This window comes from Ahaetulla prasina, chromosome 5 (genome assembly GCF_028640845.1).
Source record: "Ahaetulla prasina isolate Xishuangbanna chromosome 5, ASM2864084v1, whole genome shotgun sequence".
In the NCBI taxonomy this organism is placed as follows: Eukaryota; Metazoa; Chordata; class Lepidosauria; order Squamata; family Colubridae; genus Ahaetulla; species Ahaetulla prasina.
The window spans coordinates 80,680,741-80,695,167 of record NC_080543.1 but is presented as its reverse complement, the minus strand read 5'-3'; the positions used below and the strand labels follow the sequence as shown (position 1 = coordinate 80,695,167).

Genomic DNA, 14,427 nt, shown 5'->3' with positions numbered 1-14,427 from the left:
CGTTCCCCGGATGGTCAAGACCCTCAGAGCCTGGGCCTTCCTCTGATGTTATGCAACGCACGGTCCATGGCCAATAAGGCCCCCCTAATACATGATCTGATTCAGGGGGGTGCCGCGGATATTATAGGCGTTACGGAGACCTAGTTGGGCACTGAAGGGGGTGTGCCCCTGGTCGAGATGTGCCCACCAGGTTTCCGTGCATTCCATCAGCCGAGGGCCCAGGGTAGGGGTGGAGGGGTGGCGGTTGCTATTAAAGAGAGTCTAGAGCCGAGGGAGACCACTGTACCTCAGATTGCCGGGTGAATCCTCTTGTGAGGTGGGGTCATAGATGTCAGATGGGCTTGCTGGTTGCGTACCTGGCTCCTTGCTGCGTGACAGCTGCCCTGCCCGAGCTCCTGGAGGTGCTTGCCGGGGTGGCAGTGGAGACCCCCAGACTTTTAGTCATGGGGGACTTTAACTTGCCATCTGCCGGCTCGTCATCGACGGTAGCTCGGGAGTTCTTGGCCTCCATGACGGCCTTGGACCTGACTCAAGTAGTGGATGGCCCCACTCACATCGGGGGAGGCACACTGGACCTGATTTTTGTCTCTGGTCAGTGGTTGAGAGATCTGGACTTAAAGGAAATAGTCATTGAACCTTTGTCATGGTCAGATCACTCTCTCCTTCGCCTGGACTTTCTGACCGCTACCCAACACCGCAGGGAGACGGAACCATTACGTTGGTACCGCACCAGGCGCCTGATGGACCCAGAGAGGTTTCGGACGGAGCTTGGGCCACTTCCTGAGGGTCTGGCTCACGGCACGGCAGAGGAACTAGCTGCAGCCTGGGAACGGGCTGCGGCTGGGGCTTTAGACCGTGTCGTGCCTTTGCGGCCTCTGACCCGGCGCAGATCCCAACCGGCTCCTTGGTTCTCCGAGGAGCTGAGGGGGATGAAACGCCGGAGAAGACGCCTAGAGAGTTCCTGGAGGTCCAGCCGTTCAGAGGCTGATCGGACACTAGTTAGATCCTATACTAGGACCTACCTAGTGGCACTGAGGGAAGCGAGGCGTTGCTACGCCTCCTCCCTCATTGCGTCGGCAGATAACCGCCCAGCTGCCCTGTTTCGGGTGACCCGCTCCCTCCTTCACCAGGGGAAGCGGGGTGACCCGTTGCGGGGACGTGCTGAGGAGTTTAACGGTTATCTATACGATAAAATCGTTCAGCTTAGGGACGGTCTGGACCAAAATTGTGGCGATTCAGACGGGGTATCTGAGGGCGGTCTTGGTGATGTTGTTTGGGATGAGTTTGACCCTGTGACTCCCGAGGACATGGACAGGTTGCTGGGTAGATTGAATGCCACCACGTGTTTACTGGACCCGTGCCCCTCCTGGCTGGTGCTGGCCACTCAGGAGGTGACACGAGGCTGGCTCCAGGGGATCACGAGTGCTTCCTTGTTGGAGGGAGTCTTTCCGGCCGCCTTGAAAGAGGCGGTGGTGAGGCCCCTCCTCAAGAAGCCTTCCCTGGACCCGGCTGTTTTAGGTAATTATCGTCCGGTCTCCAACCTTCGCTTCGCGGCGAAGGTTGTAGAGAGTATGGTGGCATATCAGTTTCCCCTGCACCTGGAGGAAACTGTCTATCTGGACCCGTTCCAGTCCAGCTTCCGACCCGGTTACAGCACTGAGACGGTTTTGGTCGCGTTGGTGGATGATCTCTGGAGGGCCAGGGATAGGGGTTATTCCTCTGCCCTGGTCCTATTAGACCTCTCAGCGGCTTTTGATACCATCGACCATGGTATCCTGCTGCGCCGGTTGGAGGGATTGGGAGTGGGAGGCACCGTTTATCGGTGGTTCTCCTCCTATCCGACCGGTCGCAGACGGTGTTGACTGGGGGGGCAGAGGTCGACCCCGCGGCGCCTCACTTGTGGGGTGCCGCAGGGGTCGATTCTCTCGCCCCTTCTGTTCAACATCTATATGAAGCCGCTGGGTGAGATCATCAGTGGCTTCGGTGTGAGGTACCAGCTGTACGCTGATGACACCCAGCTGTACTTTTCCACACCGGGCCACCCCAATGAAGCTATCGAAGTGCTGTCCCGGTGTTTGGAAGCCGTACGGGTCTGGATGGGGAGAAACAGGCTCAAGCCCAATCCCTCCAAGACGGAGTGGCTGTGGATGCCGGCATCCCGGTACAGTCAGCTGAGTCCGCGGCTGACTGTCGGGAGCGAGTCATTGGCCCCGATGGAGAGGGTGCGCAATTTGGGCGTTCTCCTGGATGCACGGCTGTCTTTTGAAGACCATTTGACGGCCGTCTCCAGGAGAGCTTTCCACCAGGTTCGCCTGGTGCGCCAGTTGCGCCCCTTTCTAGACCGGGATGCCTTGTGCACAGTCACTCACGCCCTTGTGACGCCTCGTCTGGACTACTGCAATGCTCTCTACATGGGGCTCCCCTTGAAGGGCATCCGGAGGCTGCAGTTGGTCCAGAATGCAGCTGCGCGGGTGATAGAGGGAGCCCCTCGTGGCTCCCAAGTGACACCTATCCTGCGCAGGCTGCACTGGCTACCTGTGGCCTTCCGGGTGCGCTTCAAGGTGTTGGTGAACGTCTTTAAAGCCCTCCATGGCATAGGGCCGGGTTACTTACGGGACCGCCTGCTGCTACCGAATACCTCTCACCGACCCGTGCGCTCTCACAGAGAGGGACTCCTCAGGGTGCCGTCGGCGCGACAGTGTCGTCTGGCGACACCCAGGGGAAGGGCCTTCTCTGTGGGGGCTCCCGCCCTCTGGAACGAACTCCCCCCAGGACTTCGTCAACTTCCGGACCTCCGAACCTTTCGCCGCGAGCTTAAAACTTACTTATTTATCTGCGCTGGACTGGGTTAGTTTTTTAAGTTATGGGTTTTTAATGGGTTTTATCTCCAAATTTTAATTGTGGCCAATTTAAATAAGTTTTTTAATTGTATTTTAATTGTATTTATAGTGTATTGTGTATTTTTACTTGGCTGTGAACCGCCCTGAGTCCTTCGGGAGAAGGGCGGTATACAAATTTAAATAATAAAATAAAAAGTAAATAAATAAATAAATAAATCACAGAAGAATCTTTATAAAAATGATGGAACCCCGCAGCTAGCAATTATTGCACAGCTTTGGCAATAAGCAGCTGAAAATTATCAGGCAGTACAAAGTCCTTGTGTTGATCAGGTGTTGCATCAGCATGCTCTTCTGGATGTGAAGGAACCGCCTCTGTAACCTGAACCTGCTCAGAAGATTCAGCACCTGCAGGAGATAGAGCCTGAGAAGAAGCTGGCACACACAAGGTGGCCTTAGAAATAGAAACAGGACAGTCTCACAATGAGACCTGGTCAGGGGTAACCACAGGATCAGTCTCCTGAGGAGAAGGCCTGGCTGGCATAATCGACGTTCCCAAAGCTCCCAACTCAGAAGCTGTGGGTTTGCTGGCCTTGTCACAAAGCTTCTGCAAAGTATGATGTCTACGCTGCTTATCATGACTAGAAGACTTGGAAACACTGTGGGCCTTGTGATAGGGATGTGAGCCTGTACTGCCTGAAGTCTCACGCCAAGGGGTCGAACGTTGAGCAGTCCCAGAACCAACCTCCACCACTGTCTTTTCAGCCATCTTGGCTGATGCCGCTACTGTAACTCTACAGCTATGTTTGGACTTGCTCAGAACCTTAGGCATGATGCTGTGCACAATCAAAATTAACTCCTGAAAAAGGAATATGTACAATACAATATAGGAGGAACAATACTCCTGTTTTACTCCTTTTTTCTTTTTAAATATTAAACTATATACATATGTCAAAAAATAACCCCAGCTTGTATCCTAATGTCCATATCAAGCTGGCTCTCCTCAGCTGTCAATCTAGTGATAATCTCCTCGCCAGGAAATAATAAAAAAACTAAAGCAACGAAGGCTTCATTTTCGTCAGCCGGTCACTAATTGTAAGGCAATAAAAATGGAGTGCAAAACTCCTATATATTTATCGCCATCTCCTGTTCAGGTGGGAAGGCTGAAATTGGCCGCTAACCAAGACTGCCGATGCCCACAAGCCGATCTAATTCAAAACTCTATCAGGCCAATCAATCCAGGCATGCGAATCCAAAGATCCCAAGGCTCTGGAGAAACATGGTCGCCCACAAAATGGCGTCTGGCATATGTTGGAGCGCAAGACTCCTCCCAATGACCTCACAAAAGAATGGTGGTTCTTTCACATGGAGCGCGGAGCTCCTGATCAAAAAATGCTGAAATCAACTTCAATACCCCTGGTCACAGCTGCAAACTCAGGGACGCACAGGGCTGTAAATTTTTAAAATGCAGGCAAGTTATTTCAGAACACGAAGCTCTTGCAACAATTTTTTGAGCGTTTCCTCATAAAAACAAAATGGCCACCCGACTAGCCCTCAATAGAGCGCGAAGCTCTCCCAAGCGCTTAAAACAAGGAATAGTGCTCCAAACACTCACACTGTGAGTCCCAGCCCCCAATGGAGAGCAAGACTCCTCCACAACTCCAGAATGCCTGCTATCAACGGAGTAATCAAGCAAGAAACCATAAAAATATTAAGGAGCTGGGACATCCTGAGCCAGGGTAAAACAAATAAAACCAATTAAAAAATCAAAATTGTAGCTGCCACTACCAGCCAGTAGAGCAGTATATCACTCAAATACACAGTTCAATAAAGGATCAGAAAGAGACCAAAGATTGAAAATTGCCAGAAATTTTAAGCAAGTTGTTGCCACATGTCTGTCCAGTCTGAAGAACTGAGTCAAAAGCTGGAAGGCCCCTAGCTACGAGGGCGGGATGTAACAACTCTTCAGACTCAGTCCTCCGATCTGAACAGACAAGAACAACCCATGCCTGGCTGCTGTCTCCACCAATATGGAGAAGAGCTATCATGTCCTTCATCAGGGGTAATGGGTAAACATTTTCTATGCAAATGGCGTTGAGATTTTTATAATCTACACAAAAGCAAAGAGAACAATCTTTTTTCTCATGGAACAACACTGGGGTGGCCTAGCTGGTTGGATGAAACCCCATTCAGGGTTTTATCAATAAAGTTTCATAATTCCTCCAGCTCATGAGGGGTCATGGAGTAGATCTTTGGTTTAGGGAGTTTCACACCTGGGAGGATTTCTATACTGCAGTCCGTGGGGCGATGGGGTAGGAGTACATCTGAAGCCTTCTCGCTGAATGCCTCCCTGAGGTCCCCATATTCCCTAGGGATTTTCTCCTCCCTAGCAATGCATTCGCTCACTGCCGCTGCCAGCTTCTTTGCAGCTTTGGCTATGCAGAGGGGTTTTCCCCCTTCCTTCCCCTGCTGGGTGTAGCAGATATCCAAAACCCCCTTCCTCCAATTCACATTCCATTTTCAGAGCCTGGGTAATCTGAGCAAGAGGGGCCGTTCCATTCCAGGGACTACAATAAAACTCAAAGACTCTCAGTGGTTCCCCATCTGCAACTCAACTGGTTAGATCACAAAATGGGCTGCCTCCCCCCCAGCTACTGACCCATCCAACTGGCAAAATGCTATGGGCACTTTCATTGTCCTCAGTCTCAGTCCCATTTTTTCCACCACCTCTGGGCTGATTACCCACCTAGTATACCTAGTCTAAAAGGGCTGGCATCTTCCCATGTGCACCAGATGAAGGCACCCTTAACTCCACCGGAATGATCATGGGGCCCACATGCTCACTTACCAGGGGGTCATCCTTGGATTTGGTTTTGCTGTCCTCCGGGGAGGTCAGAACTCCCAACTCCTCCAGGCCTGGAGGAGTGAACTCTATAACTTCCACACCTTTCAGGGCCGTTTCTGGTTCTTTGCTGGCGGCTTCTTGGCTCTTTTCCCTCCTGCAGGGGTCAGCTTAGAGCCAGGCTTGATGAAACTATCAGCAGCTCAGTGCCTCTCCTTCCCACATCTGAAGCATGCTGTGGGCTTGGATGCTGGCCCCCCTTTGGCAGCTCTAGGGGTCTCTTTCAGGGCAAAAGGGGAAGGCTTGTTCCAGCTGCAGCCCTCATGGTACTGATCTCTGGCCAGGTCCATTTCCACCTCAACTGCTAACACATACCAGCACTGCAGGTCTCAGGGGGGCCCTCGGGAACAACAGTTTTGATAGACATCCTCATTGAGGCCATCCTTATAACATTCCATCAGGGCCTCCTGGGACCACCTCCGCATGTGGCAAACCAGCTCGCGAAACTCCTGGGTGTATTCAGCTACCGATCTCTACTCCTGGGTTAGGGCTTTCATCCTGGTTCTAGACTTTCATTCAGCTAAGGGGTCATCAAGGCGCACTTGGAGGGCCATTATAAATCAGTCATAATCTCTCTCACCTTGAATCGCACCCGGAAGACCACCGGCAACCAATGCAGCCTGCGCAGGAGAGGTGTTACATGGGAGCTACGAGAAGTTACATGCTAGCTGAGGAACCTTTGGGATTCAGTGCCCCTGGGGGGGCTACCCCCCCCCTTCACTGGGAGGACTGGGTTGCAGCTACCGCTTGAGTTCCTGCAGCTTGCATTGGCTCTGGCCGAGCTCTAGAAATCTCTTCTGGGTATGCAGGGGTTTCTGCTTCCTCCCCACCCCCCGTTGCTCAGCCTTCTCACCCGCAGGTAAGGCATACTTTTCACATGTTCTCCAACTTCCAAGTGTTTTTTGCAGGAGATGCAGGGCTTGAGTCAGCAGGAGGTCTTCTTTGTCAGCTTCCTGCCAGGCAGCCTCTCTACGCCAGCTTCTGGCAGCTATTACCTCAGGGGGAATCTCCTCCAGAACCTCCATCCGTCCTACGCCCAGTGACCATTTGGCTCAGACCGAACCAGTAGCTGGGAAGTGGTTCACCAGGCTAATGTAGCCTGTTATTAACACACAGCTGCCTGCAGTTACAATTACTGCAGGCTGGAGTGTCGTGTCCCACTCCTCCGCTGACGACCAGGTCAGGGAAATCCGAATCAGGCGTGCCTCTGCAGCTCTGCCAAAGTCCTAGCAAAGTTCTCAAGGCAGGCAGGAGACCAGAAAGTGATTTCAGCAAGATAAGATAGACTTTGCCTGACTCAGAGAATGCCAGAAAGCAGATCCTTTATATAGGCCATGGGATGTGGCTCCATGACTCAGCACTTATCCAGGCCTGCCCCTCCCTTCCTTCTGTTGATGCCGCTTATCAATTCTCCTGAAGTGAGGGTCACTCCAGTCTGCAGCTGTTGGTAATTGACCTTCCTCAGGCTCACGTGCTGTGGGGGAGGGGTCGGGGTCTAGTTGCTCCGTTTGCCTGGGCATGGAGCCAGGGCTGGGGGCTGGAGGCGCTGCTTCTTCCTCAGCCTGTCTGGGCATGGAGCCAGGGCTGGGGCCGGGAGGCATGCTAGGACATTCCTCAGCATTCGGAAGCAGATAAGAAGGCCCCGGCTGCGGGGAAAGCGGACGAGGCACAACATCGAGTCCCACCAGGCCCAAGGTTGACTCAGCCTTCCATCCTTTATAAGGTAGGTAAAATGAGGACCCAGATTGTTGGGGGGGCAATAAGTTGACTTTGTATATAAATATACAAATAGGATGAGACTATTGCCTTACACAATGTAAGCCGCCCTGAGTCTTCGGAGAAGGGCGGGATATAAATTCAAATTAAAAAAAAAAAAAAGACCAGCTTTTCCTCAATCTGCAGTTCAGACATACACTCCAAAGCTTCCCAGCTGAGCGGGACTGGGGGGAGTCAAGCCAGCAGTTCCCATGTCCTCCTTGTCGCTGCCTTGGTTAGACATTTTCTGCTCAGCCCCCACGGTACGAGTTTTCTCTGGGATGGCTGATAATGCAGATCTTGCTTAACATCAGGTGTGCCTCCCTTCAAAACTCAAGAAAGGAAAACCCCAACTCCACGCTCTAAAATGCATGCAACCAAAGCAGAATAAAGCATATCCTTTACTTCTGCTGATTGATCCTAGGCTTTTAACTGCCATATATCATCTTTCATTTCTTTTCTTTTTTTTTCTTTTTTTGTTTACATTTATATCCCGCCCTTCTCCGAAGACTCAGGGCGGCTTACAGTGTATAAGGCAATAGTCTCATTCTATTTGTATATTTTTTACAAAGTCAACTTATTGCCCCCCCAACAATCTGGGTCCTCATTTTACCTACCTTATAAAGGATGGAAGGCTGAGTCAACCTTGGGCCGGGCTTGAACCTGCAGTAATTGCAGGCTACTGTGTTCTAATAACAGGCTTCTTAACAGCCTGAGCTATTCCGGCCCCTTAAGTCTTTTTCAGTCATCTACAAGGTTTTCACCAAGATAATAGCAAAAAGAATATTGAGAACATTAAATGCTGCACAGCCAAGGGAGCAGGCAGGGTTTGGGCAGTTTGAGCTTACTGAGTTGGCGCAGAAAGAACATTCTTTGTTGTCCTTTTTTAATGATGTTTTTGATGTTAGCTGTCCATTTTAGATCTTACGATATGATAGAACCTAGAAATTTGAAGGTTTCTACTGTTGTTACTGTGTTGTCAAGTATTGTGAGAGGTGGAAGTATGGAAGGGTTTCTCCTAAAGTCTACCACCATTTCTACGGTTTTGAGTGTGTTCACTTCCAGATTGTTTTGGTTGCACCACAAGGCTAGTCGTTCGACCTCTCATCTATATGCGGATTCGTCATTGTCTCGAATGAGACCAATCACTGTTGTGTCATCTGCAAACTTCAGTAGCTTAACAGATGGATCATTGGAGATGCAGTCATTGGTATACAGAGAGAAGAGAAGTGGGGAGAGCACACAGCCTTGGGGGGGCCGTGTGCTAATTGTACAGGTATTTGATGTGATCTTGCTTAGCTTCACCTGCTGCTTCCTGTTTGTTAGGAAGCTTGTGAACCACTTACAAGTCTGTTCCGGTACCTGTAGCTGGTTTAGTTTAGTTAGAAGAATGTCTGGAATGATGGTATTGAATGCTGAACTAAAATCTACAAAAAGGACCCTTGCATAGGTCTTTGGAGACTCAAGATGTTGTAGAATGTAGTGCAGAGCCATATTAACAGCATCATCTGTTGATCTATTTGCTCGGTATGCAAATTGCAAGGGGTCTAACAGCGGATCCGTGATGGTTTTCAGGTAGGAAAGCACTAGCCTTTCAAAGGTTTTCATGACTACAGATGTTAAAGCAACTGGTCTGTAGTCATTCAGTTAATTGATGGTGGGCTTCTTCGGCACTGGGATGATGGTAGAGCGTTTGAAGCAAGAAGGAACATAACACATCTCTAGTGATTTATTGAAAATATGGGTGAAGATGGGAGCCAATTGGTCAGCACAGACTTTTAAGCAAGAAGGAGTTATCTTGTCTGGGCCTGGAGCTTTTCCTGGCTTTTGTCTGTGAAATAGGTCCTACACTTCTTTTTCTGTGATCACTAGGGGTTGTGAACCCAATGAAATGGGGTCAGTTGTAGGAGGCTTGGCTGTTGTTGGTGTGTCTGAGATGGGGGTTGTGGAGATAGGTGGCTGTAGTTTCCTTTCAAACCTGCAGTAAAACTCATTCAGGTCATCTGCCTGTTGTTGATTACCTTCAGCCTGGGAAGGAGGTTTGCCATAGCCGGTGATATTTTTAAGAGTTTTCCACATGTTTGCTGGTTCATTTGCTGAAAACTGATTCTTTAGCTTTTCAGAGTAGCTTCTTTTTGCTGCTCTGATCTCCCTTATTAGTGCATTTCTGGCCTGATTGTACAGCATTTTATCACCTTTTTCTTTTGCATTTTAATGCAAAAGCCTTCTTTCTAACAGTCTTCATTGTCTGTCGTTTATCACTCTTTATTTTTGTTTTTTGTGACGTCTTTATCATTTTCATACACTTTTTTTTGACAGTCTATCTTCACTTTAGCTTGTACCATTCTATAGTTATTTCCAATGTTAAAACGATTGATGACAGTACAATTGCAGACTATGGTTTTATCACTTGACATAATGTAGTCAATTTTGCTTGTGTACCCAGATGGACTCTTCCATGTCCATTTTTTGGACATTAGCTTTTTTCTTGTAAAATGAGTTCATGATATAAAGTTCCTGTCCTTCAGCAAAATCTACCAGTCTGTTACCTCTATTATCTCATTCACCACTTCCATATGGGCCAATCACTTTTTCTTCAGGTATTGTTCTTCCTATTTTTGCATTAAAGTCACCCATTAGTATTTTGTATCAGCATTTTTCTTTGTCTTAAAGGTGGGCCACATCATCATAAAACTCTTCAACCTCATCATCACTATAGCTTATAGTTGGTGCATAAGCTTGGGTGATTTGAAGCTTGCACTGTTTGTTCAATTGGGCTATTCTGTCTGATATACTTTCAAATTTTACTACAGTCTTTCAGTTTTTGGTTGATGAGAAAACCAAGTCCGCCACATCATCCAACTTTGGTATTCTAATGTAGAGTAAATGCCCAATCATATTAAGTTCACCTAAATTTTTGCATTTTTGTTATGTTTCACATAGTCCAATGATATCTCAATGCATACTGTTGAGTTCAATCAGCAGTTCATCTACTTGAGCATCTGTTTTCATTGTTTGAATGTTAACCATTCCTATGTCCAAAGTCCAAAGGCAGACTGACTTAACCCGGTGAGTCTTAGCACCCTCTGCCTTCACAAATCTCTATTATGTCTTAAATGCAATATTTTAAATAATATCTTAAAAATAAACTGGCTATAAGTGCTATATATTATTGTGATTTTTATAAAATAGTTAAAAATATCTATACTATGTAATTGTGTTCTGTTCTTTAAAGATATTTTATGCTCAAATTTTAAGCTTCAATTTGATAAAGTCATTGCTTACTTTTTTTGTATACTGCCACAACTGAACCTGATTCTCGATGTTTTACATCAATATTAATACAAATGAAACACTAAATAAATAAACCTAAACAGTTATTATGAAAATACCAAAAAAACAATACATCTGCAGCAATTATAACCAAAAGAACAAGTATCATTTCATTTTTTTCATAAAGCTTTTGAAACAATTCAGTTTTCAGAAGATTGCAGAAAACTAACAGTATGAAGATAAATCTGACTTACAAAGTTTTCTTGTTTGGCTGCTAATATTGCAAACCTGTATGTCAACAAGATAATGTGATAAGTTGATCACATAAAACAATTAACAGTTTTCACTTTGTACTCACTCTTACAAAGTTGTCAGGGAACAAACCTCTTCTGCCTTTGAGCTGTCCTTCCCACCAACCTCCATCTTCTTTTCTGATGTTGGTGATGATGTCACCTACAGTGATTGTCAGCTCATCATCATGCTGAGCTTTGTAGTCAAACTCCACTATCGCCTCCACTAGAAGGGAAAGCATAATGATACAGTACAACATTAGGGGGGGGGAAAAGTAAGATTCCTGTAATTTTAGAGGATTAAAATACATGAATGAATATCCATAATCCCAAAAGCAACATTTAACGAACTACCAAGCTGTCCAACAGAAAAAGAGTCAAAGTAAAATAAAACTGTTTCTAGTAAAAGGGACTGGTGGGGAGAAAGTTGCATCAGGCAACCTACCTAAAGTTAGTTTTCTCTCCATTCCCTTCAAAAGACCCAAAGATGCTAACTAAACTATGACATTTATTAAATAGTTGTAAAGAAAGAAGGCTTCATGCAGCCCAAAACAGCCTGGAGTAGGTAAGTAAATAAATAAATAAATAAATAAATAAATAAATAAATAAATAAATAAATAAATAAATAAATAAATAAATAAATAAATAGCATATCGCAGATCTCGGAGAGCACTGGGCCACAGGGGAAATCATGCCATTCCCAAAGGCTCACGCACCTTGGAGAATGAAGCAGCCTTGAACAGCAATGGTGACACTAGGACTGAAGCTGAAGCCCAGGCCTCAACTTTTGGCCCAGTCTCAGTACTGCCAACAAGGGCCATTGTTCAGAGTGGCATAGATTGAGAGGGACATAGAGAATTGGTTCTCTTTTGTTTGCGGGTGGGTGGATGTGACACACCAGAAGAGCCAAGTTAGGCATTCTATGACTAAAAGATTCCATGCCCAAAAGATTTAGTGTTACTGACATAGCATGGCAGTATCCATTCCTTCTAGTTTAAAATATTATTTTAGATTCATTAAAACTAAAGAATGTTTATTTTAACTCAGAAGGATTGCATAGTATCAACCTTGTTTCTGAGACAAAAGAAAATATGTTTAATTCTCACAACTCCTTACAATATTGCTCAAAAAAGCATCCTGATTCAATGCCAGCTGCTTAAAAATTGCATTTCCAAAGTAGATCAGGCAATAGTTTCAAAGGAATTTGAAATCTAGACAAAAATTATTAGAAGAAAAAATCAAAATTGACTGTTGGCCCTATTTACAAATTCAAACAAAATACAAAAAAGACTTAGAAGTATATGGATTCCAAACTGACCAACAGGAAATGGATAAGATATTAACGGGGACTGAAGAGAAAATAATCACCAAAATATATAAATGCCTCCTTCCGTTTAAAATGGAGGAGGAAACGGTGAAGGAAACAATGATAATTTGGCAAAAAATTTTGGGTATAATATTGAATTAGAGGATTGGGAAAAATTATGGGGAACAAATTATAAGATGACGTTGTCAGCCACCTATAAAGAAAACACAAAATGTTTTATAGGTGGCATTTACCCCCGGCCAGATTGGCTAAGATTTCCCTGAAAAATACACCAAATTGCTGGAAATGCAATTATCAACATGAGATATACTTCCATATGTGGTGGACATGTCCCAAAGCAAAAGCATACTGGTTAAAAATTCAAAATTGGATAGAGGAAATGACAGGGGAAAAAATTGCCATGAAACCTGAATTATTTTTATTGGGAATTATCAAACAGAAGATTAGAAAAGAAATCTACTACCTCATACTACATATAATTATGGCCGCCAGAATTTCATTTGCACAAAATTGGAAGCAAAAATCTGCTCCATCAAACTTGATGATACTTAGAAAGGTGCTAGAATGTGCAGAAGCAGATAAATTAACAATGGAATTAAAAGACCAAGAGGAGACGATACACTATGAAACATGGAATAGATGGTATAACTGGTTGGAGAAAGAATCTAAAATTAATGTATAAATGTATAAACATAAGAGAACATATTATAGAGGAATGAAATAGATAATGTGTAATAGATAGCTATAAAGTGTAATGAGTATAGAAATTAGTTAGCAATATATGAAATGTATATGTATATAGTTTGGTTAAAAGTTTAAATGGATGTTATCAAAGATGACGGTATCAGAAAGCTGCAAAAATGTAACAATGATTTTAATGATGTAAATACTGAATAAAAACTATTTTTTAAAAAAAATGCTATCAGGAACCCGCCTGATTTCATTTCATATTTACTAATGCTGGACAATTCTTTCAAAAGCAGAGGTTTGGAAGACACCAGAGTTCCCTCTCACAAAGCACCTCTTGGGAATAATTAAACATAGGAGACCCATGTTAGCCAATGGTGGCCAAAAACCAGAAGGAATCTGATAGAACTTGATACCAAGTTAACAAATTTTATTAAAAGGCATAAGACTTGTAGCTCACTCCCCAAGATACAAGACCTACTAAATTTACTCTTGATCTTTTTTGCCTACATTGCTGTCGAATCAGTACAGGTTTATGACCATAATTGGGAATGGAATTTCCACTACTGTAATACAGTATATCATCTTACCATGTCAATCATTGAAGCAGCTGTCTTCTATAAACTGAATAAACAATTTCTACCTTTACCTTTAGAAAGCCAGTTTGGTACACCAAGCAAGAAATCAGGAGACCATAAATTCTAGTCTCAGGCCTGCCTTAATTCAAAACCCAATAAAGAAAACCCCCAACTCCGTTGAACTAGGGAAGAGGTACTTTTACTGAGTTTGAAATGATAGCGGCTAAAGCAAGGCAAGATCTGAACCAAAAGGCGCAAAAGTTACAGGTTGAAAGTTTCCCCAAATCCCTCCTTCCCAGAGTCCCAGGCTGAATGTCCAATCCACATCCTGATATGAAGCTCATCTTCAGGTATTTCGCCCATCTGGAGTTCTAGGATGATTGGCCTTGACAGGATGTAAACAACTCCACTCAGCAGCACAGTAATTCTTGATAGCAAACCTCCCTTTTAGTTCACATGGGCCTTCACCACACCAGCTCACTTCCCAAACCCAAATGCCATTCCCCACTCCCATTACTATGGCAGCTGATAGCAAGCAAGCATCAGAGGAAACTGGATACTGGAGTCATGCCAGTTTAGGCATGAAGCCAGTTAAAGTCTAGGCAAATCACTCTCTTCCAGCCCTGGGAAGAAGACCACGAAAGTCACTTTTGAAAATGTCACCAAGAAAACTGTCAGGATTTGACTGAATTGAATGTACACTCCCATAAACCTCTTTATCTGAGTCAATTATTATGATGTGGATCATCATCAGTACATGGATCATACTCCAGTAGTT

The 14,427-nt window shown here is 45.3% G+C and overlaps 1 protein-coding gene across 6 annotated transcripts in view; it reads right to left on the bottom strand.

The window, feature by feature from the left end:
- Positions 1–11,283, bottom strand: part of SH3KBP1 (SH3 domain containing kinase binding protein 1) — a 264,182-nt gene extending 252,899 nt beyond the window's left edge. For 5 of the 6 annotated variants that reach the window (XM_058185828.1, XM_058185832.1, XM_058185829.1 and 2 more), the window contains exon 1: positions 11,152–11,283. In XM_058185828.1, coding sequence (XP_058041811.1) covers positions 11,152–11,190 — 39 coding nt within the window. In that variant the 5' untranslated portion in view covers positions 11,191–11,283. Of the gene's footprint in view, positions 1–11,125 lie in introns of all 6 variants that reach the window. The other variant, XM_058185831.1, reaches the window with a different exon arrangement.
- Between the last annotated feature and the right edge of the window lie 3,144 nt (positions 11,284–14,427).